This window comes from Zingiber officinale, chromosome 8B (assembly GCF_018446385.1).
Source record: "Zingiber officinale cultivar Zhangliang chromosome 8B, Zo_v1.1, whole genome shotgun sequence".
Classification (NCBI taxonomy): domain Eukaryota; kingdom Viridiplantae; phylum Streptophyta; class Magnoliopsida; order Zingiberales; family Zingiberaceae; genus Zingiber; species Zingiber officinale.
Genome location: NC_056001.1, coordinates 28,189,304 through 28,216,662, shown reverse-complemented (window position 1 = coordinate 28,216,662; position 27,359 = coordinate 28,189,304). Strand labels below are relative to the sequence as shown.

General features: G+C 33.7%; 2 protein-coding genes and 1 long non-coding RNA gene across 3 annotated transcripts; 1 reads left to right on the top strand and 2 right to left on the bottom strand.

Annotated features, from left to right (window-relative positions):
* The first annotated feature begins 1,053 nt into the window (after positions 1–1,053).
* On the top strand, positions 1,054–3,003 carry LOC122016766. Its single transcript, XR_006121184.1, has 2 exons — positions 1,054–1,298; positions 2,625–3,003. It is a non-coding gene; the product is annotated as an uncharacterized LOC122016766 (long non-coding RNA).
* Positions 3,004–4,477: 1,474 nt separating this feature from the next.
* Positions 4,478–9,693, bottom strand: LOC122016015 (probable amino-acid acetyltransferase NAGS1, chloroplastic). The gene is made up of 10 exons (XM_042573143.1): positions 9,293–9,693; positions 7,653–7,740; positions 7,048–7,256; positions 6,767–6,915; positions 5,780–6,173; positions 5,546–5,643; positions 5,360–5,471; positions 5,095–5,254; positions 4,904–4,976; positions 4,478–4,805 (listed from the first exon to the last, which is right to left on the bottom strand). Exons 1-10 carry the CDS (start codon positions 9,620–9,622, stop codon positions 4,646–4,648), a joined length of 1,773 nt encoding a protein of 590 aa, XP_042429077.1. The 5' UTR covers positions 9,623–9,693; the 3' UTR covers positions 4,478–4,645.
* A 2,169-nt stretch (positions 9,694–11,862) lies between these two features.
* Positions 11,863–21,886, bottom strand: LOC122015462. Its single transcript, XM_042572362.1, has 14 exons — positions 21,714–21,886; positions 20,935–21,417; positions 20,298–20,375; positions 19,175–19,332; positions 17,825–17,888; positions 16,903–16,970; positions 16,059–16,311; positions 15,551–15,691; positions 15,374–15,480; positions 15,252–15,302; positions 15,098–15,181; positions 13,966–14,129; positions 13,487–13,624; positions 11,863–12,125 (listed from the first exon to the last, which is right to left on the bottom strand). Exons 2-13 carry the CDS (start codon positions 21,263–21,265, stop codon positions 13,489–13,491), a joined length of 1,635 nt encoding a protein of 544 aa, XP_042428296.1. The 5' UTR covers positions 21,266–21,417; positions 21,714–21,886; the 3' UTR covers positions 11,863–12,125; positions 13,487–13,488.
* Positions 21,887–27,359: the final 5,473 nt, after the last annotated feature.

The following is a 27,359-nucleotide window of genomic DNA, read 5'->3' as shown; positions in this document are numbered from 1 at the left end:
GACAGATGGAAAATTCTCGTGAGTGAAGTTAAATAATGAAAAGTCCTAATGAGTGAAGTCAGATAATGAAAAATCCTGACGAGTAAAACCGAGCCGTTAGAAACTCTTCAGGAACAAAAACGGAGAACTTTCCGGTAGGCTTGTTTCAGGTGTCTGTGTTGGGACTTGGGATGTCATCCACTCTAGCGAGTTTTTGGATGCAAAACAAGTGCCTATGTGCTTGTACACTTCGTTAGCCCTTTGAGACATGTTGAAGTAATGCCAAAATTTTGAAATTTCGATAAATTTAGGAAACGTACCCACTTGATGTCATAAGGCTTAAGCTTGCAGTAGCACCCGGTTCTAAAACCATGTCCCAGGCAATGGCTAATATTTTTCTTTTTTCTTTTTACTTCTAGTTGCGTATACAAGCTAAATAAATAGTTTTATTTTTCAGGTGGCTCTTAGCATGCTAAGAGAAGAAGGTTTTGCATCATTTTATTCTGGTCTAGGTCCTCTCATATCGATAATTATATCGCAGTGAACTTCTGTGTTTTTGATTTGTGAGGGTACTCCATTGATTTCTATTAGTAGCAGCTAAAGGAAAGCCAACTCGACTTGAACTCATGTTGACCTTGCTATTATTCATCTGCAATTATTAGGTTCAAGAAGTCACTTCCAGAAAAATACCATAAGAAGCCGGAAACGTCCCTCTCAACTGCTCTGATCTCGGCAACGCTTATGTGCTACCCTCTGGACACTGTGAGAGGACAAATGCAAATGAAAGGCTCACCTTACAATACTATACTAGATGCTTTCCCAGTTAATGAACTTATTTACAATTGGTTGTTTTTTATCGACACTAAATGTTAATGAATATTTTGATTAGGACTGTCTTAAAGTTGTTTCTGTAAGCATTGATCTGATCGATAAACAACAACTCTGATAAGATTGCATGAGAAAGCTTGAAATCAATTGTTCTGTATCAGGTGTTGCTAACTTAGCCTAGAATTTTTAGTAGCACCTTCTTCTAGCGTTTTAACCCTTGCAAAATGTCATGTTATATGCAGTGGTGAGTAAAATCTCGGTTAAATCCAATTAGTAAGTTCAGTTATTTTTTTTTTAATAAAAAAAACTCTGCGTTTTAATTTATTTTTTTAGTAGTACCTTCTTCTAGCATTTTAACCCTTACGAAATGTGATGCTATATGGAGCGAAGAAGGAACTGCAGAAACTTTCTCGGACCATATTTTCCTCTTTAGGTCAACCGCCGTTGAGATGGGAAGGGAGTTCCCCCCTCCGGTTTCTGTTAGCCCTGGGGTAATGTTTCCAAGAATCCCTTCTTCTTCCTTAAAACATATCGTCTGGTTTTACTTGCCTACTTCAAGATGTTGCTTCCTCCCGTCTTTGTTTTTGCAACGATTTTTTTTTTCCCCCAAAGAACATCGCTAAAATTTCCTTTCCTACTGAAATCTTACTCAAGAGGAAGAAAAGTCCGATGCATAGAGGACTTCTTTATCCCTAAGCCTGCTCAGTTTGAGATCTGAACATAAATGACATACATATCTGAAAGTAATTAGATCTCACACATGTAATTCCTAATGAGTTTGATTAGATCGGCAAATCAAGATGCATTTTTAGCTCATTATTTAGTTTTATTTGTAGCTGATCTTTTCTGATACTGCTATAGACTTTAGGAAGCTTGCAAAAGAATTGCTTAAATGGTTACCCTCTTTGGAAGTTCGATATGTTAAGCCATTAGGAAGCAGTTTTATACTTATGTTTGGTTCATCTTGCTAAATTGAATCGCAATCTTTCTGACTGATTAAGTGAAATTCTGTTTGTTTTCTGCTTCATAAGCAGATTCTTGTAGCACATCTAAAATTTCAGATTTTTGGGAAAGTTATCAACTTTGAGTGGAAATTTGGCTTGCTTTGCAAAAGATTTAATGATTGTACTTCGAAATTGAAATAGCACATCGAAGATGTTAGTGCATTAAAATATCAACTTGGAAGCTAATTGGAAGATGATTTGGTCTTTAATACCATTTTATCGGTTTTGTTACGTGTCATGCAACTTAAACAAACATGAACATTCATTTCTAGAGCATCATAGTTTTAGATTGTGTTCACCATATTATTCTTAACAAGTTAAATACTTAGGGTGTGTTTGGTGTGTATTTTCCATTTTTATTTTTTGAAAAACGTGCATTTTTAAAAAATAATATAATCTTTGGTTTGTATTTTTCTAAAAAAATAGATAGTATTTTTTAGAAAAATGAAGAATGTATAAAAGTAGTTTTCTATTTTTTAGAAAATATGCATTTTTTAGAAAATAAAAATAAAAAATACGCAAACCAAACGCACCATTAGATTCTGAGCTGTCTTTTCAATAACTTATAGATGGGTTTTATTACATGTAAGCATCAAACCATTTTCAGGTGCAACAATTGCTCAATCTGTGTTTAAGAAATGTTTTTCCACTAATCACATGCTTCTTGTGCAATGTCTCTTCTGTTTGTTTTCTTATTTTCATTTGATTCCTTGGGATTTATCAAGATTTCAAAACCATGTATGATTCTCTCTTAATTTCTTTCAGTTAATGGTAACAACAACCAATATACAACTAAATTTTTCAATGTCGCAGAAGAAGAAGAAGAGCTGCGAAGAATCCAGCGAACCAAGGCAGCAGCCAACACGGAAGTCCCTACGGTTAGCTGAACAAAAAGAATCCAAGGACAGACAGGCCGAGCTCGGTCTCACCACCACAGGTTCAACACTGACCCAGATTGGCTCTAGTGAGGGAGGCGATCCGACTAATCCATGAAACATGGGCATCCACACACCCTTCCAGCCATCATTGCAACAGCAAACACTCTCAATGGTAACTGATCATAGTAAATAGTATGACAACATATGGACCCTTACCTGTTCTTTCACCTTCTCTTCTCGTTACATGCTTTCCTACTCATCCTCAAAAACCCTTTCACTACTTTTCTTCCTCTATAATTTCCTTTTTACCAAAATTCATTATCATATATATATATATATATATATATATATATATATATATATATATATATATATATATATATATATATATATATATATATATATATACAAAATACCTTGAAGAAATAGAATGTTCTTTGGATTTACAAAATCTGAACACCTAGCTTATTATGAATGGAACATTAGTTTCATATTGAAAGTTTCAAAGTATATTGGTTAATTTATATTGATTTACATGTATTAATGATGTAAACAAATACATGGGGAGAGATTCTTTCTCACGTGTGGGTGCGTAGGGGTGCAAATCTCGCTTGGCCAATTTCTCTGGTAAAAGCCCACTTTCTTGATCGACGTATCTATTGCTTGCCCGTCAGTCCACTCGAATTTTGCTGTTCAGACTCGGAGCTCAGTTTGTGCTCAGCAATTAGTAAAAATCAACTCCTACTAGCAATATGAGATTATCAATTCAGAACATCTCGACAGATAAATTGATGTCAAGCACCTTTAACTTACAAAGTATTCCAAATTCTTGTGCAAGTTTAATTTTAACTTATGAAGTGTTTCATATTCAATTTTGAGGCATCAAAATTGAATATTTTGAACTCTTAAATATATTATAGAATTGTATCATAAATTTATTTACAAATTATTTTTGAACTTACGTTCTATGTTCACCTCCATCTTCTATTCTTTCCAAGTAAATATGAGATATTAACAATGCTTTATTTAGTTCCTAAATTTTATCAAAGTTTCTTTTTTGTTTTACCTCCAACATTTTGAATATTTTCATTTTTCTAGTTAGTGCATTCCCCTTTAAATTGAAAATTTTGGCGGTTTGTTGATATTTTTTAAACTACTAGTGGCGAAACAGAAAATTTCCTCTTTCCTGGCCTTATTTCCTTCCTTCCTTCCTTCCATCCATCCATCCATCCATCCAAATAAAGCAGCACGAGAGCGTTATATGAAACGGTATGTCGTGGCGCGGCGAGGATCGAAGCAACAACGGCCGGCCATGGCTGCAACGCCGCTGTTCCATTTCATTCATTCTAGGCGCAGAAACTCGATCTTGCCCCAGGCGCGAACCAGGATTCGAATCTCCGAATATTCTGGAAGTCGAGGCTTAGCCGGTGGGTAAATTAGAAGGAAAAAAAATAAAGAAAACTCTAGTTAATAACTTAACATAGTAGAAAAGTTATTAATACAACTTATGATCAAGTGAAAGCAATCCTTAGAAACCTGTACTCGGGTTCCTTGAGAGTTATTTTATAAAAAAAAATTACGTGACTCGTAATGTAAAGAATTTGATGTTATTTTTGTTATATGATATTAATCAACAATAAATTTTGTCCTTAGAGGAATTTATTACCCATATTTTTATTTATTTATTTTAATTGAACTAGAAATTTTATTTTTTAAAATTTTAATTTATTTTAATTAACAACTATGCAACAAACCAAACACGTCAAGTGAAAAAAAAAAAATACGATATGAAAGTTTCAAATATATTTACAGCATTCAAAACTAAATTCACAAAAATGATTGCAAAATGCAATATTTTCCAGAAACGATCTTCCTTGGATGAATTGAATATGGAAGCCAGTAAAAAGATATCCACAAAACGGAAAAGAAAGCAAGATCAAGTGAGATAGCTGGAGCTTATTTACTTGTGTAACTGGTATTGTTACCAGACATTTCATCTACCTCTGGATGGAGAACTTTTCTGTAGTATTTTGATCCGCGCGAAAGATTGATTCTTTTCCTTCGTTCCGATGGAATAGACTCGATGGAACACTCAGAGAAGCCGCGTCGAACAAACCTGAAACAATCGTTGAAATCAATTGAATGATCAAAGAAAAGTATAAAAATTACTGAACAAAACTTTCCACAAAAGAAATGGAGGTTGAATTAGCATACCAGTCTGCTGCACGAGTTGTGAGCAGGAAAAGTCTCTCCAATCCAAGTGACGATGCTTTCTTCTCAATGTAATCTGGTTAATCATTAAACAAAAATCTATTGATGATGTGAATTAATGAATAGCAAACCTGAAGACAGCATGTTCTTTAGTGCCCTGCAGTCCGGTATCTACAAGAGAGTTTGAGCTTTACCAAGCAATTTATCTCCTTGTCCATGTCCACGGCATTCTGGAGAGACTGCCATAGCAGCTACCTCGCCGCACTTTTCCTCGAAGAATGGAAAAAGAGCAGCACATGCAATAATTGAACCATCTCTTTCGACGACCATGAAGGATCCCAAGGAACTAAGCAGCTGAGAATAGAGATTCCATTAATGCTCGACTCGACGGATTTTACATGTTATATTATACAGGCATAAGAATGACTTAAAAAAAGAAGACGTTACAATTGCTCTCACCTCTTCGTCAGTCCTTTGAATCAAGGAACCTGATTCAACCATGGGCTGGAGAAGCAGTTTTATACCAGGAAGATCTGCTTCTGTAGCCATCCTTGTTCCCTCATAGACATCACTATCAATCACATAAAAAGTGGATCAGCCAGTTAATTTCAAAGACAAAACTAAAGAAGTAAAATGACTACACACCTAGCCACCATAGTTCCGACTCCATCTCTTGAGAATAATTCAAGAAGCAAGGCTCCTCCAAGAGTGCCATCAATCAAATGAACTCTCTGAACTCCACCCTGACCAGAAAAGGAAGAACAGGAATTAATGTGAAGTTGGTTTTGCAAATCAAAAAGGTCTATCCCAAAAAAAATATGAACCTTGATTGTCATGAATATTGAGCCACTCTTTAAAGTTCTCATGATGGATCATTACCTTGCACACAAATGCTGCTGCAGCTAATTCTGAGAGATAGCCATTTAATCTGCTCAGACGTTCTTGACCACCGATAGCAAATCCTTGTCCCTTTCCATTATCAAACCCAACACCATTCTGAAACTTTGCATGGAAGCTCTCATCCTTCCATGAAATCATGTCATTTATCTTTGAATGAAGATTTCCAGAAGAGTTGGTATCTTCACCTACACATTTGACATAATTTGCAGCTGTCTCACTCTGCTTAGCTCTTTTTCTAATTAACAAGTCAGCATCTCGAAGGGTCATGAAACGTATTTGTCGCCCATTCTTATCAAGTATCTGACCGTCTACAATGCATATCAATTTGTCTGCTTCAATAGCTAAAGCACAAGCAGTGGCAACTTCATAAGTGCTGTAAATAAAGTTGTAAGTTAAGATAAACACACATAATGACATGAATTTTCAGAATAAAAAAATTATATATTTATGTATAAGTAAAGAAAACTAGGACGAATGGTCAGATTGGAATGGCCAAAAACAATTCTGAAAAATGTCCTGCGCTCGGTTGGATCTATGTTCAGGATCAAAGCTACCTCAACCAACCCATAGTAGGGATAAACATTTGATGAATCAGTTTGTCAAATAAGTAAGCTGCACCATTCAGAATATTTGGGATCAATTTGGTGTCTGATAAACATGGATGAATCACTTTGTAGATTAAAACTGAACTATTAAACTTTGTTGAACTTGATATTACCGATTCACCAACTAGAACTGTTATTGGAACTTGTGATATTAATCTCATCTCTCTTCCATTCTTTTCAAACTATGCAAGAATATTGATTATCACAAGTAACCATGCAAGATGTATTCTTAGTTTATATTAGGACATTAAGCCTTTAGTTCATTTCCTTGAAGGAGATAAATGACACTGAAACCAGGTTGCACATCATGAACATTCAATTGTGACACGTCTCAATGTCAAGCAAACAATGATCAACATACTTGCAATTTAAGACTTCGCCTGCACTGGAATAGCCCATATTGCTGACGATAACTATATCACTGTTCAATCTTTCTTTTATACTAGAAACATCTATCCTTTTTACTTCACCAGTTGATCCATAGTCAATACCTCCAACAACTCCCCTACGCTGCAACCAAAATAGAATCCTAGGCCAGGTTATTTAACCAAAACACCCATGAAAGATTGGAGTACAACATTTACAATGATGTAACAGATTCAGTTACAGGTAGATTCTGTTTTATTAGAGAGAAATGAGCACCTTAGCTGCAAGAAAGTTTCCTCCAGACACCCCAACGCCAAGTTCATGAAAACGACTATGATCGCCATGTCGTCGAAGATTAAGTATAGGGGGTCCTGGAGAAAGCTTTGCTTCAATCACTAGACGAATCCTCCCAGCAGCTTGCATAGCTGCTTCTAATGAATCAGAATCAGTTATTCGATATGGCCCGACGTACTTACCCTTGCTTCCTAAGGAGACCAATATGTATATGACAAGTTAGAAAATATCACAGTAGAATAAAGAAAAGATGACAAAAGATAATTAGCAGAACCATTTATCAATGACATTCAAAATTTGATCATATAATTGAAACAAAGTTATTTGATTCAGGGCATGTTTGTAGATTTTCAGAATGTCATAATTAGTTCAGTCTGGACAAGAACTAGTATTGGAGAAGCCAAGACATGAGCTTTTATTAGAATAATACAGTTACTAAAAAGATGCCAGTACAAAGGTCTTAAATTCTAAGAAACAAAAGTTTCAAGCAGATATGTATCTAATGAAGAATGCAAATCAGGTTCATTAGCCAACAACTATAATCCAGTGGAAGATTTGAGATAAAACTGACTCAAAATCATGCCCACCTTTTTCTTCCAACGCCCTATCAATGAAAACATGGGTTCCAGGAACAAGAACAAATTTGATGCCCAGACCATGAAGGAGTGATATGTCCTGTATGAACATGAGAAATATTGTGGTTCACATTAGTTAATGCCAGCAAGAATAATCTGCATCTAAGAAACAAAGCAGTATAAGTTAAATGGTAATCAAATTCATTCAGCAAAAACATATATTAAAAGTTCGAATAAGAAATAAGTTGGCATTACATCTTATTGCATGCTAATGCCTAATTTCACATATATATCTTCATCTGACAATTTTTTGCACAGTTTGTTGATCTGGGAATTTGTCCCCCCAAAAGTGTGCTTGCCCATGTAGAATAGGCTTGCATTCACCTATCTCAAGTACCAAATTATTATTCTGAAGAGACCTGAACTAAACAAAACTCCAACAAGTCAATTCTAAAAGGGTTCTGTCCATCGATGTTACTTCATGCTTGAGAATGAGTATCAAACATGAGTAAGCATCTAAGCATTCAACATGGTTATTTCTTAAAAAAAATAACAAAGAAAGAAACTTGCATGTGGTGAATGAGGGTGCCAATATCCAAGACATGTCAAACTATCAGTGTCATGCTCTAATATGAAGAGTCTGAATATTAAAGCTATTCATAAAGTCAACACAAAGATCAAGCGCAAGATCTTCATGATGGAATGTACTGGACAAGCTAACAAAACTGATCCCTTAAGAACTGAGGATAAAATGTTGTATTGTAAGTAGAGGAGTGAACTTAGGTCGGTCATACTACAAACCTCATAATGTTAATACTCCTATATAATTAAATGTGCATAGTTAGAGGTGAAACAGAATTACCACAAGAGTCATATGTCATTACTCTCTGAAAAATATTATTCATGATTAACAACTAACTCATTCATTAAAGAAAGACCCCAAATACATGTTTACAACATCTATCTACTCCATATTTTCCAAGATTCTGTAGTAATTATAAACTCATTCATTAAAGAATGATCCCAAATGCATGTTTCCAACATCTATCGACTCAATACTTTCCAATATTTTGAAGTACGTAGGCTTACTAGTGCTTCATTTTTCACATTCATAAAATTCAAATTCATGACAAAATGGAGGCTCAGTTAATATGAAGTATAATTTCCAATATTTTACGGTAGGAAGGCTGGCCAGTGCTTCATTTTCCACATGCATAAAAATTCAATTTCATGACAAACTAGTTGATCAATTAATGTGCAGCATGTATGTTTTGGAGAAAAATAAACCATGCAGACAGCGCAGAGCTGAGGAAATCCAACTTTTAAGCACATAATAGCACACAGCTGTTAGTTCTTTCTGTAATCATTAGTTTATAAAAAAATTATAATACCAATTCTAAAAACTTCGGAAAACTCTAGATCAAAGAACTATGTTTGTCCATTCATCTCAACAAAAGAAAACACATGTTATCGGGCTTCATTATTCTTCAAGTAACCATAACAACGATAATGACATAACGAAAAAGCCCTTAACATGACTTCTTAAAGATCTGATTCCAATAAGTGTATCAAAACAAAATCAATCGATTCACAGTACGATTGTATCTACCAACAACATTTTGAAACCGTAAAAGCTCGAAATCGAATCTTACCTGAAGGATGCTATCCAAATACGGGCTATCCACGATTTCCCCAGAAATCACGACGACGAAGGTGCTTCCCCTGTGTCCCCTGATGTAAGGCCAGGCCTCGCGGAACCACCCGACAAACTGATCGTTATCCACAAGGGATCGAATTCCACAGAATCCGTTTTCGTAATCCGGATCGGAGCTGACGCAGGAGACAGAGAGGGCTCGGCGACGTTCCTGGTAGCGGCGCCAGGGCCGGACGCTGAGCGGGAGCAGACGCGTGGAGGGCTTGGAGCAGGGGGGGTCCCCCGAAAAGAGGGAAGACATCCGGGGATTCACGAACGAAGCGGCCATGTAGATCGGAGCGGAAGGTCGGCGGCGGGGACTGGAAAACTCTACAAGCCGGAGACGAGTCAGTGAAAGGGGGAAAGCGAGTCAAGGGCTATAAATAAGTCGAGCTATCCACGCTCGCGGCTCAAATCGGTTGGAACCCGAACGGAACCGGGCCGTTGGTGAGCGAGCCAGGGGCGAGGAGGAAATTAACAGGATCCGACCCGAAAAAACTAGCGGATTCAGATTTCAGACTTATCCTTTTGAAAGGGAGATTACCCTCTAATTTCTTACTTAATATTAATAGTCAATTAAGTGAGGCAAATCATTTAATAGGGAGGAGCATCAATTCATGAATCATTTCATAAAGACGAAAGTCAATAAGTCAATTCATTTTTTTTAGCTTAATTATTTGGGAAACAAACACTCACCTAGTCAAAGATTTCAATAAACTATTCATTCTTAATAATTTAAAATTATTTTTTTCACTAATTTGAAGTTAAAAAAATAATTTCACTTATTAAAAATTGAGAATTTTGAAATTAATATGATTTTTCTTTAGCAACTTTAATAAAACAATTTTGCTTTGTGATATAATTAAGATAAATGGAGATATAATTGGCATATTAATATTAATACCCTAAAGTATCAATAATTGAGCGGAAACTTATAATTTAAATTTAAATAATGAATCAAAATGATCCATAAATAGTCCAATACACTTGTAGCTTCTTCCAAACACACTATGGTCAACCAAAGGCTTCACTTCTTGCTCCTTCTTCTTCTATTCTTCTCTGTCTCTTCGCATGCTATGGAAGTAGAGCCAATCTCCTTCAACAAGCAAGAGAGTGAGAAAACTATATACCTTTGAGTTTTTTTAACAAGAGTCATATGATGGCGAGTGGATGGGCGTTCAGCATGTGTGATTTTATCATAGTGCTTTTCATGTTTTGCGTTGGTTTGTCAATGAATTATTGGACATATTCCAATTTTTTTTCTGTGTTTGATATTTGATGGTGTTTAGGACATGTGAAGGTGCTAGAATCACTCGGGATCAAGTGCGAGTGTTGTGACGAGAAGGAATGCAAGAGCGATTGGGAATTGGCGTGCAAAAAGTTAGAGTGCCACAACATGAAGTTTTTATGATAGTTTTGAGAAAATTATCATATTTTTTTAATGACCAAATACAGAAAAGGGGGAATTTCTTCTCAGCACCATATTTACGATCTTCATGTAAAGTTGTGTTCAGTGTAATGTTTATATTTTTGAAACTATATTCATAAGTTTTGTAATTAATGTTTTTCTCATAAAAATGGAAAAAACTATCATCAAATGCCATGAGTTTGGGTCTTCTTACTGTATTATAATTAGGGTTACGAGGGATGTTAAGGGCGTGGCCATAGTTGACTTAACCTTATTGCTTGTTCAAGATTGGAGAGCTTGACGCGGACATGACATGGAAGAAAAGTCAATTAATTTGTAAATATGAATTAATATCAGCATCATATATAATTAGAATTATCTCGTGGGGTGGCGGTTTGATACGACGTGTTTCATTACAAGGTGAACTGATCGAGTAACATGTACTTTTTTTTTTCCTTTTAATAATTCAAGTATTACAATCTGATTAACCAGGGAAATAGCAATTTGACCCTATAATCCTAACATACACGACCTAGCGTCACAAGTAATTTGAATGGTCTTGGATAAGATTCGAACTCTCGTTGCTTAAAAAATCAAATCCGACCTCATTGCTTACTATCACACCATTGCCCTGGGACAACCAAACTCTCACTTGATACATATTACACTGTGTAAGATCATGGAAGAGTTGATTATGAATTTACGAAGGCCCAATAATTGAGTAGGAAAAATATGTAAACCAATAGGTTTATTGTTTAACCTATTATTATCAAGCAAAGACAATTCATTATTGAAAATTTCAAGCATGAACATTCTGACCATTTCTTCTTCTTAATTAATGCATTTTCTAATGATTGATAGGTATTTTTTTTTAATAATAAATTTCAAAACAAGCATTTTTCACATACCTACTCATGGATAAATTAACTCATGGTTAAATTGGCTCATTTCCCCACCTCTACTACCTTTATCCTTTGCCGTTCCACTTTCCTTTAGCATCTCAGTGGAAATAAACAGAGCCTAAAAATACAGGACAACAAGAGAAAATTATTTAAATAAGTGAAATATTTTAATAGAATAGAAAAAAGAGAAGCACAAAAAACAAATAAACACATTCAACATGCGACCGACAAATGTGCAATATACCAAGGAAACATGGAAAAGAACATTATAGTATTTTGTGTTAGAATTACCAGGGAAAAAATGTGTGGCAAAAGAAATTGTTTATAACAAGAAAAAAAAATTATAAGAACACCGAATTCAGAATAATATATGTGAGTGGTGAAGTGAATGAATATAAGATGTCGCCGTGTGATGCTCCTTCGCCCAGATTGGTATTTTGATAAGTTCCAATGTTGGATCAACACACGCCTCGATGCTTTGCCTGAAAAAAAAAGGATGAAAAGAAAATAGTTTTGAGTTCAAAGGAAATAATACATGTTCTGTAATTCTGAATGGTAAATTGATAAGGAATATAATAGAATTTATATTCCGAAGTTTATGGGGAAAAAAATAAAACTTCATTTGAATTCTTACTGTGCTTATTATGTTTCATTTATAAGAATAATATAAATAATAAATAAAGAAAGAATAGTCTTTACAATAATAAAATATTATTATATGAATAATATATCCCACTCATTTAGCTCGTACTAATTGACAGTTCGAACATTGGGTTCAACTAACATGACTAACTTGTCTGCTACCAAATCTATTTGGTCGATCCAATCCATCTAGCTTGACTCACTTAGCTTGTTTAACATAATCACACTACCTAATTCTATCAACTCACTTTGCTTTGGTCCATACTATATATCTTATCTTTTAGAGAGTTGAATAGAGTAAGAATAACTGACTTTTAAAGAAATAGGAAAGGCATAATTATTCTTAAAATTTAGTAGTAAAGGATAGCTATTGTTTATGATTAGGAATTACAACTCCATGGAGTTTTTATATTTGGAATTCATAGGAAATAGAATAGCTACTCTGATGAACCAAACAAATCAAAAGAATAGTCCTTAGACTAGGTTAAGCTTGTTTTGTTAATTGACATTGAGAAGGATATACCTAGGCTAGGTGAAGCTTGCTTATTAAGTTCAATCAGATGCTTTTCTTTTAACCGAACCAGAACAATTTTCACTAGGTCAAGCTTGTTTATACAATTGAACATTAAGAAAGATGTCCTTAGGTTAAGCTTGTTTAGTGAGTCAAGTGATTCTTTTCTTTTAGTGGAAGTTGATCAATTTTGCTTCCGGCTTATAGTTTAACTGATTGAACCGGCCAGTTCAGATATTGAACTAAAACAAACATGACATTCAATTAAACTAATTCAGAAGCAGAATAATTTACGCTAGGGAAGATTTGACATCTTAAAACAGATTAGTAAAAAGGGAATATCATTTTTTTGAGACAGATTATATTCAGGTCTAGAAGTAGGCCAAAAAAAACTAATCCAATGATTTTTTTTCATATAGCTGTGGATTTCAAGGTTCAACATTTTTAAATATCCGAATCAATTCAGATTAGATTGGATTTTATTTATAATTCAACACCTACATACTCAGTTTCACCATCTTCATTTCCCAGAAAAGCAGATAGGGAAACTGGTAAAGGCAGGAAATGAAAAAAAAAAAAATACTGGCTACCAGCTAGGCATGCTGGCATATCATATTAGAACGTGATTAAAAAAGCACTTTTGTTTACGATGTGTTTAAACTTAATATGAATATTTTAAGCTTTGCTGACCTTTACGAATGAAATAGGTTTCCAAGAGATAAATTCTTCTCCCGTGCAGTTTGAATCCTTAATGGAGGTGCATGAACTGTTATAGGCATAACCCATTCGCCTTTTTCTCTTTCCTCCACGAGAAGAGGATGCTCATACCTGCAATTCGGTTAAATTAATTATATTCTAAGAAATCAGGATGGATTTTGTGTATATCATTATAATGTCAGCGAAAATGTCTAGTCAGCTGAGGATATTATATTTGTTGGAACAGAACAAATACAAGTTGAAAAAAAAAATCCTGAAATTTTCGAACCACAAAGGAATCCAAAACTATACATGGAAAGCTTTAACTTTATTCATGGGAAACTTTAATATGCATCTACGTTGATATGCACAAACTGAGCAGCAAACAATGAAAGGAATCGAATAAGTAGTAGAAGGCTATGGTTGCAATTGTTCTGACTACATTACAATTTAAAGTTATGTTGTGGCATTACCTAGTTAAATCCAAATCCTTGGGGGTGGTGAAAAACTCAAAGCGAAGCGACCACTGCACGGATACCTTTGGTGTCGAGAAGGACATTGGCCCATCGATAGGAATTGAGAAGAGAAAGCTTGTCTGAACCAAATCAGCAACTACCTCCTGATGCTCACTCAGTATCTGCATGTTTGAATTCATACATCCAGCAGATAGAACAAACAAATAACCAGAATGGTGTGAATCTAGCATGAGTAAACACTATTTAGTGCAAAAGCTAATGCATATGATTCTTATTCAAGATTACTCGACTATTATTCAATTGTACTTGAAAAGGGTAATTAAAACTACACGTCTACACCTATCCTTGATGAATGGCAAACAAGAATAATTTTAAATTTCAATCACATGCAGTAAGCAAGCAACTCTACGATCTGCAAAAGGCCTTGAAGTCTCAATCACTTACCAGTAAGCAAACTGTAAAAATAAGTTTCTAATAGGCGTACAAAGATGTTAACTTTTTTAGGAGGAGAATTCTTTGATACAATTGCATTATTGTATTCCTCATAGCCAACGGAATCCGCCAACTGAACTAAGGTCTTGATTGATTGGTTGGAAATTTTCTTAAAAAATAAAAATTAAAAAGAATTATTATTTTTGACACATTTGAATTAATAGAGGTGAATGATATGATAAATATTTTTCCTTTTAAATTTTTAATGACTTTATTTTATTTTTAAAATACTACAACCTAAAATAAAAAATTTGCACAAATCAAAGGTGGCCAAAATTTTCCATCCTACAAAATCCCTTTGCATTTCATCTGATTATCTCATCCTACAAAAAATTATTTGGGATTGGCTACATGGATCTTACCGAGTCAAATAATTCTATGCAAGCCTACAGCATTGAGAGTGCTAAATACTATAATAGATAAGAGGAAAGAGGTTCAATTTTTTTCAGAAATTTGTATAAAAATACTAAAGAAAGATCCTTGGTTTTGTTGCAAACAAAATTTTCTAATAAGCATGAATGACCATAGCCATTCAGAAAGACTAGCATTTAAGCAACTTGGAACAATCAATCATTGACAGGTAATAATCAACCAATTGCATGATTTACATATCCAAAATTACTCCTAGAAGAAATACCTTTATAATTGTAGGTGAGCTCCTCCTTGAAGGATGAACAAAACGTTGGTTGATTGTTTCTGCAATCTCCAAGGTTATTGCAACCTGGAAATGCTCATCAATTAGACATGACACTTATTGAAAAAGATAAAGTTGACGGAAAAAATATACAGACCTCAAGGCAACTTCTAATTCCTCCATGGAAGAAAGTAAGAGTGCCACCAATCTGTTGAGAGATTACATTTTTTTTAATCATTAGAAATATTAACTATAGTAACCCACTGAAAATTTACCTACCATGTCACCAAAGTAATATGTTGAATTGGTGTTTTTTGGAGAAAATCTAAGCAAAATTCGGTCATCAATTCTGATATTGTAAGACCTTCCATGAACAAAGCCTTCTGCTGCATGAAATGGATGTTGGAGATTACTTACCATCAATTGAAACTCAAGAAAAAAATTAGGAAAACTTACACAACGAAGGTTCAACAGGTTTAGGTGTATGAGGTAATGTTGTATCATTTTTATGGAACTCAAAATCTTGATAGCTTCTTTGCATACTAGAAGAGGGAGTATATAATGCATCATTTGGCTTATCTTGCGGTAAAATAACACCTGTTGGAATGAAAATCTTCATAAAAAATTTGTATAATTAAAAAATCATGCTCTACTAATATGAAAGGAAAATGATGGTTAATGGTAGACAGCAAATATACACCCAAGACATATGGACAGGATTCAAATACGAAGCAATCAAGCTTGTACAACATAAAAATGTTAGCAATTCATTAATGTTTTTTTGCTACATGAAGAACAAAAGTTTCCCCAATCAAACAAAAATTCCCATTTTGCTAGCCTATTCTCAGCATAATTTTTGTTCCCTACATATGAGGGGAAAAAAAAGGAAGGAATGAAAGATAAACAAGAAAGTGTAAAGTATCTGAGAAAACAACTCTGACAACTGTTGAAGATATATGAATACCTTCGCCAGAATCATCCATGACCTCTGCCACAGAAAGCTGAGTAAGAGGCACATAGGAGGGAACTGTGCGTTCAGATTGTAATTGATGAAAATCATTGTTAGACAGCCTTGATGCAGTTGATTGCAAGGACAAAGTGCGATAAGGCAGATCAGTGTTTCCTCTGTTGGGATTGTAGGAGGAAATGGAAGAAACTTCATCCTTTGAGCTATCATACCCTTCTTCCACCACATCTATATTTTCATTGACCCGAATCTGCAAAGGGATAGAGTTTTTAAAGAAAAAACACCAAAAATCATTCAATTTTGTGATACCTGTGTATTTCAAACCCATCTTCCCAAGGATTTTGAGCAAGACAAATAACACAAAAAGTATTGATAGATTTGAGCCATCTATTAAAATTCTATGATTTTTTTTGGAAAAAGGTCACTTCTTGCTTAACCAGGGGAAAGCCCCTGTTGATTTATATAATTTTTCAAAATAAATAAAATACTCTGCAGAGAACCACCTCTTTTAAGATTCAAGAAAAAGGAAATCCTAAAATTTTGTCAAATAATCCCCAGCAAAGGAGAGAAAAAAATCATGATAAAAACTTTACCAAAAACACAATATTTAGAATCTTTATGAGTGGCTTGTTGCAGAATTAATTGCCAACCTAAAAAGGCAGCACAAAGTCAATATTTCATTCTAAATAAGAGCATGATGTTAGAGAAAGGGGATGGTTATATCTCCAAAATAACAATCTGAGACCTTTTTACTTTCTTTTTTTTCTTTTTTGCCAAGAATAGTGCAAAGAATAAATATATTAGAAAGCTATGCGCTCTTTGTACAACTAATAATGCATACCCATTCAGCATCTGCATCTTTCTCTTTCCAAAATATATCCAACTGATCAGCTGCATTTGGTAGTTCTCCTGAGATTCAAATATCATTTTGATCATTGTCTGCTGCTGCCATTAATAGAATCAAATAAAATTGGAATTACATGCAAATGTGTTTTATGGGATATAAAACCAACCAACCTAGTAAGGTCATATCATGCACAGTTATAGAACATAATATCCTGAATGCACACGAAATGCTCACGACCACTTGTTATAATCTTAGGTCTATTGCATGAGCTAAATGAAAGAGACATTAAAAAAAGCAACAGATACATGTAGACTTGCTATAATGACAAGTGTGTGTATGAATAAGTTTTCTGTTTCAACATTTCAAATTGGTACACAGAGATTGGATCTTAGGGTCATCCACATGTTACTTTTGCTTCTAAGTTTGGTCAGAGTATAAATTAAGTGATCTAAAATACAATATATTCCCAATATCAAATTTCAAGTGAAAACTCATAATATAAGGGAATGGTAAATGCCTTAGGTAGTATACATGTGCATGAGCTTTTAACATTTTCTTCCAAAAAAATATAAACCAAGGAATGCATAGGCAGTAGAACCATTTCACAGAATATATTAGAAACCTGAACATAAGACTTGTGACTCTTAAACTGATCCTTGAATAAACACAACAAAAATGAGGAAATAGCAAAATTATTTTGTTTTCTAGTTAACTGTTGAGCAAGATAACATAAGACCTGTGCCTCCTAAAATGATCTTTGAACAAACACAACAAAAAAACAAGGAAGTTATTTGGTATTCTAGTAAATTGCAGAGCAAGATAAGTGCAAATAAAAAAGGATAGCAACTAGAAAACAGTAACAACATCTCACTAGTTAGAATGAACCAGTATAAAGAAGAATGTCATGGTGTGTCACCTTCTTGAGTTAAACAGTTGTTGTTCTTCTGTGAAATCACCATCTGCAATGGAGCTTTAGCTTCCTGCAAAATTGATGTGCCCCAAAATGTATATCATTAGGCAAAACCAGGTTAATCAGTCTGTTGATTTGTGCTTGAATGTGGCAAGCGCAGTTTTATCTATAAACAAGATAGTTGAATGATCTAAACATTATTAACAGCATGCTGGTGATCCAATGGCATCATATGCAGCCAGACACAAACAAGCTAACATCAAAGAGTTGGAAAATTAATCTTCTAGCTTTAGTTGCACTAAAACGTGTTAAAAAAATACCATTCTTACCAGAACAAAATAGTATAAAGATTTCCTTTCAGTTTTACCTTTCCATTAAAGACGCAATTGCTACCTTAAGGCCAAAGATATAATTCTCTTGTGAGAGAACATAACCCTTTGTGTTAACAAAAAGTTTGGCTGGCTTAAAATGTCACCTAATCTCCAGTTGTCTCAATTGATTGCAGTTCCTAGACAAACTAGGATTAACGTAACAAACATGCTCCTTATAATCTCTTTGAATGGTGCCACATTATGAGACTAGCAATCGAAGGCACAAATTGGACTGACAATCTTAGAAGACAATAGGACAGATAGATGATGGACTTTCAACGCTAACTCATTGTACCAGAAAACAAGAGGAGATGAAGGAGCATAGAGGAAAGTAGAATCCAGATAAATTTTTTTAGAATTACCATAATGTAGTTTTTCTAGATGAAAATGAGTATCCCAGAAAGGGATTCACTTCCACAGCAAATACTAACAAAAAAAAAGTTACAAAGCAAGAATATGTCAAGAATTGATCATTGAAGCTTATCGTCAGAACACATTCCAACAAAATTTTCAGTGCAAGATTATGTTTTGAGCACCTGAGTTGTAAGGCGTAAGTTTTTAGTTTTTATTCAATATGGAACCAGAATAGGGGTCTACGCTATTGAGCAAAATTAAGGATAAGGAGATAAAATAAAGGACTAATGATGTTAAAGCAAAAACATTTAGGAAGGACAAAAAAAAAAAAATCGGCACAGTATCAGATGTAAGATAAGCCCATATATACTGTTCCTCAAGCAAAAGCAAAAGCATCAGAGCCTCAACCAAATGAATCAGTTGAGGATAGGTGGCTTTTATCAAAGGTGAAGCAATCCAAGACTAAAAGGTTCAAAACATACAATTGTCATAATGAAATAGGAGAGAATATAAGTGTGGAATGGTAATAATCAGTTTTCATATAATAATTTAATTAAAAATATCAAGATAAGAAGCATTCATCCAATGAAAAATTTCACTATACAAGTAAGTTCAAGATTTAGAAACTAACCACTTGCATTGAATCATATGTTAACCCTACACTATGATCATTGTTCTCGAATCCAAGCCACCTTCCAGAAATAGCAACTCTGACATAATAGATATATCGAATGCTTACACCCCTGTAAGATGGTGGCAAAATCTGCGGCAGCTCAATACGTACCATATCTGCATAAGTTGTTTAACAATCCAACAGGAAAGAAAATATCTTATGATTCTTATCATTCAAGTGAAATATATAGAATTCCTCTACTACCAAAAATAGATTGGCATATAATGAATGGGGGGAGGGAGAGGGAGAGGAAGAGCGAGAACCAAGTGTCATTCTTTTTGTCAAATGATTTTTCACTATAAAAGTTCATCGAAAGAATTAGACTTGGTAGTACATCTTAATTTGTTTGTTAAGTGAAATGTTAGCCTCATCAATCAGTTTTTTCCATTGTAGCAACTTTTGATGGACAAAGGTGCATGGATGCATGCAGCAAATAAGTTTCATGGAAAAAGTGACAAGGTAAATGCAACAGACAACTTGTGCCAGATATGATTGAAACTGTGGAAACACATAGAGGTGGAGGAACTTATGGATATCAAATTGCAATGCAGCTTGAAAATTTTCCTGATGTTTTATAAATTGAATCATTGAGCTCTGAGAACTAGAGCAATCTCATAAAGTATTATACACATGAATTGTTTGCTTTCCTAGTTCTCATTATGTTTGTCTTTAGTTCTCGTTTATTTGGAGATAGCTTGCAGAAGGTGCTCACAGTTCATAGTCTAGCACATCATAAATAAACTCACACAGACATGAGTGGGCTAGTGATACTAGTTTATTATATCTCCTACTATGCAGTATCTAGAAAGAGAAGACAGATATATGGGAAAATTTTGTTCCAACTAAAATATCACCCAGGATAGGAGAGCTGAAAATAAAATTGATCATAAAAGCATTACCCAGAAAAGAAAAGAACAAAACCATTCCACATAATATTGCTTTCAATTTCAAGTATCTCAAAAATGGCAAGGACTCAAACATACTAATACAGGTCAAGCAATAGAAGCAACGTATTGATAATTCATATTTGTCCTCAGTTGCATCTATGTAGAAAATTTAAAATCTGCATAGAACGGCTTACATGTTTTGCTGCACCCAGAAGGTATCATCACCTTTGAAACAATTGATGGTGCTGTACAATCAATAAACAAACGTTCACCTGTAAAACAGTAGGTCAAACATTAAGTAAATAATCATTCTTCATAGATGTATGAAGCACACGTAATAGTAATAAAAACATACTTGTTCTCTACTTACGACAAAATATTGATTTATGTACCAAAACATCTAAAGAATGGCTGCCAACAAACTTCAGAAATCATTGAGATCAATAAAATTATTGGATGTCTGCTAAATTTAAACTGTCTTCGAGAATAATCTCAGGAAAATAGTATTTTTTCCCCTTGGAACACCCAATCAATTTTCAGAACAATCTCCAATGGTAGCAAAAAAGACACTCAAATCAATCCTAATTACCATAGGAAACAAAACTTCATTAAGAAAATCTACAAAGAGTTGAAGACTTTTAAGTGGATTGGTGATCAAGAAATGTTTCCATGGTTAATCATGATCTACTTACCGTGCATAGAGCAAAGAACAATAAAAAAAACTTTGTCTCCAAATCCAGTGAGTTGAAAGGGAGAAGCAGTTGAGTGTATATTGCAGCAAGCATCTCATAGTGCATAAAGATTATGTATAAATTAGCAAGAGGGGCTTACCTCTCCTTTGTTTTATTCCAGGTAACGGCTTTTGAGTTGCAAACCACTGAGAATCCAGCTTCTCAACACCCTTGATTTCATAACTAAAGTTATCGAGTAAAAATGAAGAAATTTGGTTCGTCCAATGCTGTCCATCAGGATGTTTGTTTGAAATTTGTGGGGTAGATATTTCAACCGTAGCTATAAATGTGTCACCTGGCCTATATATTTCTTTGTCGAGTTGGATTTTCAGAGATGGAGAAGCTTCCTGTTTACTGAGCAAATCACTGTTCTTAGCATCAAACCACCCAAGGCTTCTGAAGAAGGAGAACCCCTTCTGCGACATCGCCATTAACGGAGCATGTCAATTCACTGTCGTTTCTCTTCAAAAGCAAGAAGCGTCCAGAATCATCCTCTCTTTTTTTCTGCAAACTATCTTGCAGCAAGAAGCATACTACCGCGTTGACTAACCAAGCTCGTAGAAGAATGAACACGAATGCAGTTCTGGCAACGAAAACAATTAAACAATCAGATGGAGTTTCTCAACGAAATTGGATCAGGAAAGTGACTATGTGTTTACCGTGAGAGATCAAAGCTGAGGAAGAAAAATTCTTGATCGATGTGGAATAACAAAACACTATAATAAACATCAAAAAACACCCGTAGATTCGAAGAAGAAACCTAGATCCAATCACTCAACAAGCAGAAAAAAAAACCTAGATCTATCAAAAACGCGAGCCCATAAATCTACAGACAATATGCTTAAAAATAGAATCTAGCATTTCGGAAGGGCGACGCACCTCCGATCGGAGGCGAAGTTCACCTCCTCGGACTCTCCGTACGACGCCTCCTCGATCTTCGCCGGCGACGGGTGGGATTGAGATCGCACTTCGCGGGATCTCGACTCCGGGAAGGACGAAGGAGACGGTCGGTGGGTATCGGGTTCAGTTAGTGGATCGAGTCCGAAGGTAGACACTGTAAAAACTCATAAATGGATATTTATCATTTTAAAAATAAAATATAAAAAATACATTCTACTCTAATTTTTAAGAATTAGTTTAAACCAAAATTTAGTATTAAAAAATAAAAAAATAGCGTCTCATTATTATTGCAAACTGTTATATTATTTTTAAGAACCATAAAATATATTAGCATTTAAATAAATATTAATTAAATCAAAAAATTTTTACTGGCGATAAATCAAAAAGTTTATTTAGAAGAAAAAATTCCTATAAAATTTGTCATCGCTAAGATTCAAATGGTAAGAGTGACAATTTAAATATTTTGCTGTTATGAAATAGTCCCAGGGGTGATTTAAGTATAAAAAGATGGTACATTTTATGTTTAATATATTTAATATTGAGAAATATTCATATAACACAAACCAAGGAGGGAATAAACTACAATATTAAATTAGACATCATAAATATATAATGTGGTCATTTTTTAAAAAAAATTTAAATTCTCTAGGTCGTTTTGATCAAAACTTTGTTCGACGAGAGAGTTTCAATCAAACTCATTCGAAGTCAAATCTATAATAAAATTAGCGATAAAAAACAATTACACATTAATCAGTAATGCGCTAAAAAAATTTTTATTGTATAATTAACAACAACACTTTTTATTATAAAATTTATTATAAATTAGTGATGAATTTAATTTTCAAAATTCATATTTCTAATCGATTTAATTTTCGTTGCAAATTTAAAAAATTCATCGTTAAATTTATAATGAATTAATTTTTTTTTGCAAATTTAGTGATTCTGTTTTACGATGAATTTTGAATTCGTTATTAAATTTATGATGAATTTTAAATTTATCGTTAGATCGACGACAAATTTTGACTTTATTGTTAAATTGATGATAAATTTTAAATTCATTGTTAAATTTATGATAAATTCAAAATTCATCACTAAATTTAAGTTAAATTCACCAGAAAATTTATGATTAATTTTTACCCTAAATTTAGCGATAAATTTTAAATTCATCATTAAATTGTAGATAAACTCTTAAAGCAACGAATTTAAAATTCATCCCTAAATTTGAAATTCGTCCCAAAGTTTAGGAATTAAAATCTTGATCACTCTAAAATACTGATCTTCTCCTCTCCTGCATGTGACATCGGCCCTTCAGTGCCCTCTCCCAGGGCTATCTCAATCATTTTTGAGGCCCTAGGCTAAAAAAAATTAAGGACTCAATATTTTTTTAAAAAATAAATATTAAAAATATTATTAGAGACATTTAATTTTATTTGTAAAATTTAAAATGACAATTTTATACATTGCCAATGATTATTTATGCAATCAGAAGTGACCAACTAGGTTACATAGTAATAACTTTATCTTGTGTGAAACCTCACTTTTTCATTAGTAAAACTTATAAAAAATATTCTATGTTAACTAATTTGACAATGATTAATAAATTATTATAATATTATTAATTAATATTTTAATTGTTATTTTTTTAAAAAAATATCAATTAATTTTAACTTCAATGAAAGTAAGTCTTGACACAACAGTAAAAATTATTATTGTGTGACCTAGATGTAATAGGTTCGAGTAATAGTCTAATAGATATAGACACTGCGTACAATAAATTCTTTATTAGGATTCCACATTGGCAGGACCTTCGTGAATCAAACTGTCTTTTATCAATTTTAACTTGGATAAATCATCAATTACATTTATTTAGTCAAAAATATCGATGACAAATTATTAAAAAAAAAAGTGTGCATGATAACTTGTCGAAGAGTAAGGACACAATAATAATAGTAAAAAAATGATAATAAAGGAGTAGAGAGAAAGAAAAATAAAATTTAGAGAGAAATAATAGTACAACATTAAATATGCTTTTGAAAGACTTTTAAAAATATTTTTATAAAAAAATATTAATTAAGTATAACCAATAAGTATTTTTATTTTATTAACGAGACTTAATTTTAATTATTAAATTAAAATTTTGTCAGTAAAAAATTAAAAATTATGAGTCAAATTTTAATAAAAATAAATTACCAACTAAATCTAACTTTAATATTAAAAAATTAAAATTATTAATCAAATCTAATACGAGTAAAAAAATGATCAAATTTAACTTTAATCTATAAAAAATAAAAAATTATTGGTTAAATCTAAAAATTAAAAATTATCAACGAAATATAATTTAGCTAGTAAAAAATTAAAATTATCCATGAAAATAAATCTTGACTAAAATTTATTTTAACTATAATTTTAAATATTTAATATCTAAATTAATATATTTTTGATATATACATATCTAATTTGATGGGCCCTAATATAATAGGGGCCCTAGGCATAGGCCTTAATTGAGTCGACCCTGCCCTCTCCGGGCTCCGTCGCTATGTGATCCTCTTCTACGTGAACTCCTCCACTCACTCCAAGGTCTCACCTTCTCTTCGCTCCATCCACTTCTCCTCTGTCTTCTACCACTCCAGCAAGTGGGTCGATCGTCTCCTCGGCAACTTCCATTTTACCGCCTTCACCGCCATCGACAACTCCTCCTCCACTGCCCACGACTCCTCCAGCAAGTGGACCACGAGCGCCGTTGCACATCTACACTTTTCTTCTCTTCTATCTACCTTTGTTGATTTTGTTTGGCTAGCTGGTGGATTAGATAGTGGCGATGGGGTAATTCAGCACAGTGTTGGATTTCTTTGGGTTCGGATTGGGGATTGCCCTCGGCTTGGTCATAGATTCCTCTCTGGATGATTTCTTTCGCTTCTTCCATATCTTGGTATATGCATATTATTGGTGCAATTCCCCTAAATCAAGGTTGACCAAGTTAACTAAGCTTGAATTATCACAAGATTGAGTTGTAATGTGCGAGTTTCGATGTTTGACAATATATGAAGATTGTTTTGACAATGTATGGAGATTGCACGAGTAATCATCCGTTTGGGGAGATTGATCAAGTTTGACCAGTTTAATGTGAATAAGAATCAAGTAGGTCAAGGCTGACCGGATACTTGACTGAGAAGTCCAACAGGAAGGTTGACAAAAGATGAAAACCCAAGTGAGTCGGTTTTGACTGGACACTTGGTGGGAAAGGCCTAGTGAGTAAAGTTAGGCAGATGAAAATCCTGGTGAGTGAAGCCAGGTGGTAGGTTTTCTCTAAGTGGATTGATGTCCACCATAGATAAAAATAACCTTGGCTTTGGCCAACAAACCATTTTAGCTATAGCAGTAGATAACATATTTACCGATTGCATATCACTTATATGCAACTATCACATTATGCTAGCAACTAATTGATCTTCGCATAAATATCGGGTTATTAACACATTAACAAGTATACATCAAATGCACATCACCCAACTTCACCCCTATCCACATTGATCATGGCTTTGGCACAACAAATCAACCCTTCAAGTTTAAAATCAACCCATTAATCATGAGATTGTATCTCTATGGTTTGAACATGTTTAATTTCAAGTTGAGTTTAACTTTTTCCAACAACTCAAAGAAGAACTTAAATTCTAATTCTTACCATATTAACGGAAAGTGTAGGTTTTAATATTGAATAAGAGATTTAGGTCTCATCTACATCATGCAAAATTCTATCTACATGACATTACACGCATGACATAAATGATGACATGACACGTCGCACGCATGACATAAATGATGACATGACACGTCGCACGCATGACATGACACGTCGCACGCATGACATAAATGATGACATGACACATCACACTCATGGCATAGCATGACACATCATACATATGGTAAGATCTAATAACATCACACGCATGGCAAAATCTAATCATGCTATAATTAATACATATGCATGACATACAATATGGTATGTTTATGACATAAATTTACATATGTTATAATTTTATTTTAGAAATAAAAATATATTATAAACATGATTTTAATAAATCAAGATTTATCTAATCAAATTAGAAAATTAATTTTCAAATTTAATTAACATATCTCATCTAGAATCTTTCTATCAATCAAGAATCTTTAATTATTTTGGAAACAAATTTTTAAATTAATTTCCTAACCATTTAGAAAATAAATAATTAATATTTTTAATTTATTAAAGAATAATTCAAATCTGTATTTTTTTTATAATTTTTCAAATATTTTCATAAGAGATGTGGCTCATCCGCGCTTCCATTGCGACAAATATTTCCATATTTGTCTTATGTATGGTCCAACCAAATATTTATCTCTTGATCTAAGAATCATATTCTTTAACTTGTTTTACGTCTTTTAGAGACTCGTTAGTGCGTGCGACCCAATAGGTTCCCGGTTTATCTTAGCCGTTCATAATTAGCTATTTAATTATAGAATGATCATGAGTGACACCTAGTCGTACATCATGATACCTAATTAGTCGAAAAATCATAGTTGATATTAGAATTAATTTTAAACCCTTCAACAACTACAATGAGTCGTGTCTCGTTCCTTTCACTCGTCTTATACCCACTTAATTCAGGACATGGTCTATGTGTCTTGTCCCCACTAGGCTGACTACGTCACACCTAAATCAAGTAATACTTCCTCGTTCTGCAGATTCAAATTACTCGTACATGTGTACAAGAGTCTCACACTTTTAATATGTGATGCTTTGGCCAAAGACTTTGAGTAATAATCCTAACTAATGGCCATAGGATATATGTCTCATTGCAAAGAGCGGTGAATCCTCTGTAGGCTATCCAAACACCTTCGGGCACTTCAACTTATACCCAATCATCCCAGGTCCACACCTCAATGAGATGTTTGCTTAAGATATCAAAGTATAAGTTTACATGACCAAGATGATTTGTATACCTCAAGTCGAAGGAAACTTGCACTCGTACTGCAGTAAGAACTTCACAAACATATTTATATATATATAGAGAACCATATGAAGTCTTACATCGAGTCACTCCAATCAACTAGTTACTATAATCAGCATCCACGTTTAACTCTCGACATCCCAATGTCTCAATCTAGTGAGAAAATAGTTGCTTGGCCGAACCAAGGAGTATAACCCGTGCTAGTTTTATAGAATTAATGATGTTCGAATGCATCAATTCGACGACTAGGAAAATTTCAATATATTCATAATTTCACGTGTAGAGATAATTACTAGTTGCGATCCAATCACAAATTCTCTCATGCTATGAATTATATTACAAACATTCAGTAAATAAGTTTAAGATAATCAAACATATAATATGCATTTAAATATTGAATCTATACGTATCAAATAAATAGAAAAAAAATCATAAGCCAATTGCCTTAGGACATCCCTTAAATTCTAACATATATGTCAGTCCCCACTAGGCTGACTATGCCACACCTAGCCTAAGTAATATTTCCTCGTTCTATAAATTCAAATTATTTGTATATGTGTCTAAGAGTCTCGTACTCTTAACATGTGATACTTTGGCCAAATACTTTAAGTAACAATCCTAACGAGTGGTCATAGGG

Excerpts from the sequence above, each read along its gene's own strand:
- LOC122016015 (XM_042573143.1), bottom strand. The coding sequence starts at position 9,622 with ATGGCCGCTTCGTTCGTGAATCCCCGGATGTCTTCCCTCTTTTCGGGG. Across the intron at positions 6,916-7,047 it reads GAAACTTTCTTGCAGCTAAG|CGTAGGGGAGTTGTTGGAGG; the intron begins GTGCTCATTTCT and ends TTTTGGTTGCAG. Across the intron at positions 6,174-6,766 it reads GGCGAAGTCTTAAATTGCAA|CACTTATGAAGTTGCCACTG; the intron begins GTATGTTGATCA and ends CTTTATTTACAG.
- LOC122015462 (XM_042572362.1), bottom strand. The coding sequence starts at position 21,265 with ATGGCGATGTCGCAGAAGGGGTTCTCCTTCTTCAGAAGCCTTGGGTGG. Across the intron at positions 15,692-16,058 it reads CATGGATGATTCTGGCGAAG|GTGTTATTTTACCGCAAGAT; the intron begins GTATTCATATAT and ends TCATTCCAACAG. Across the intron at positions 13,625-13,965 it reads AAGGATTTGGATTTAACTAG|GTATGAGCATCCTCTTCTCG; the intron begins GTAATGCCACAA and ends ACCGAATTGCAG.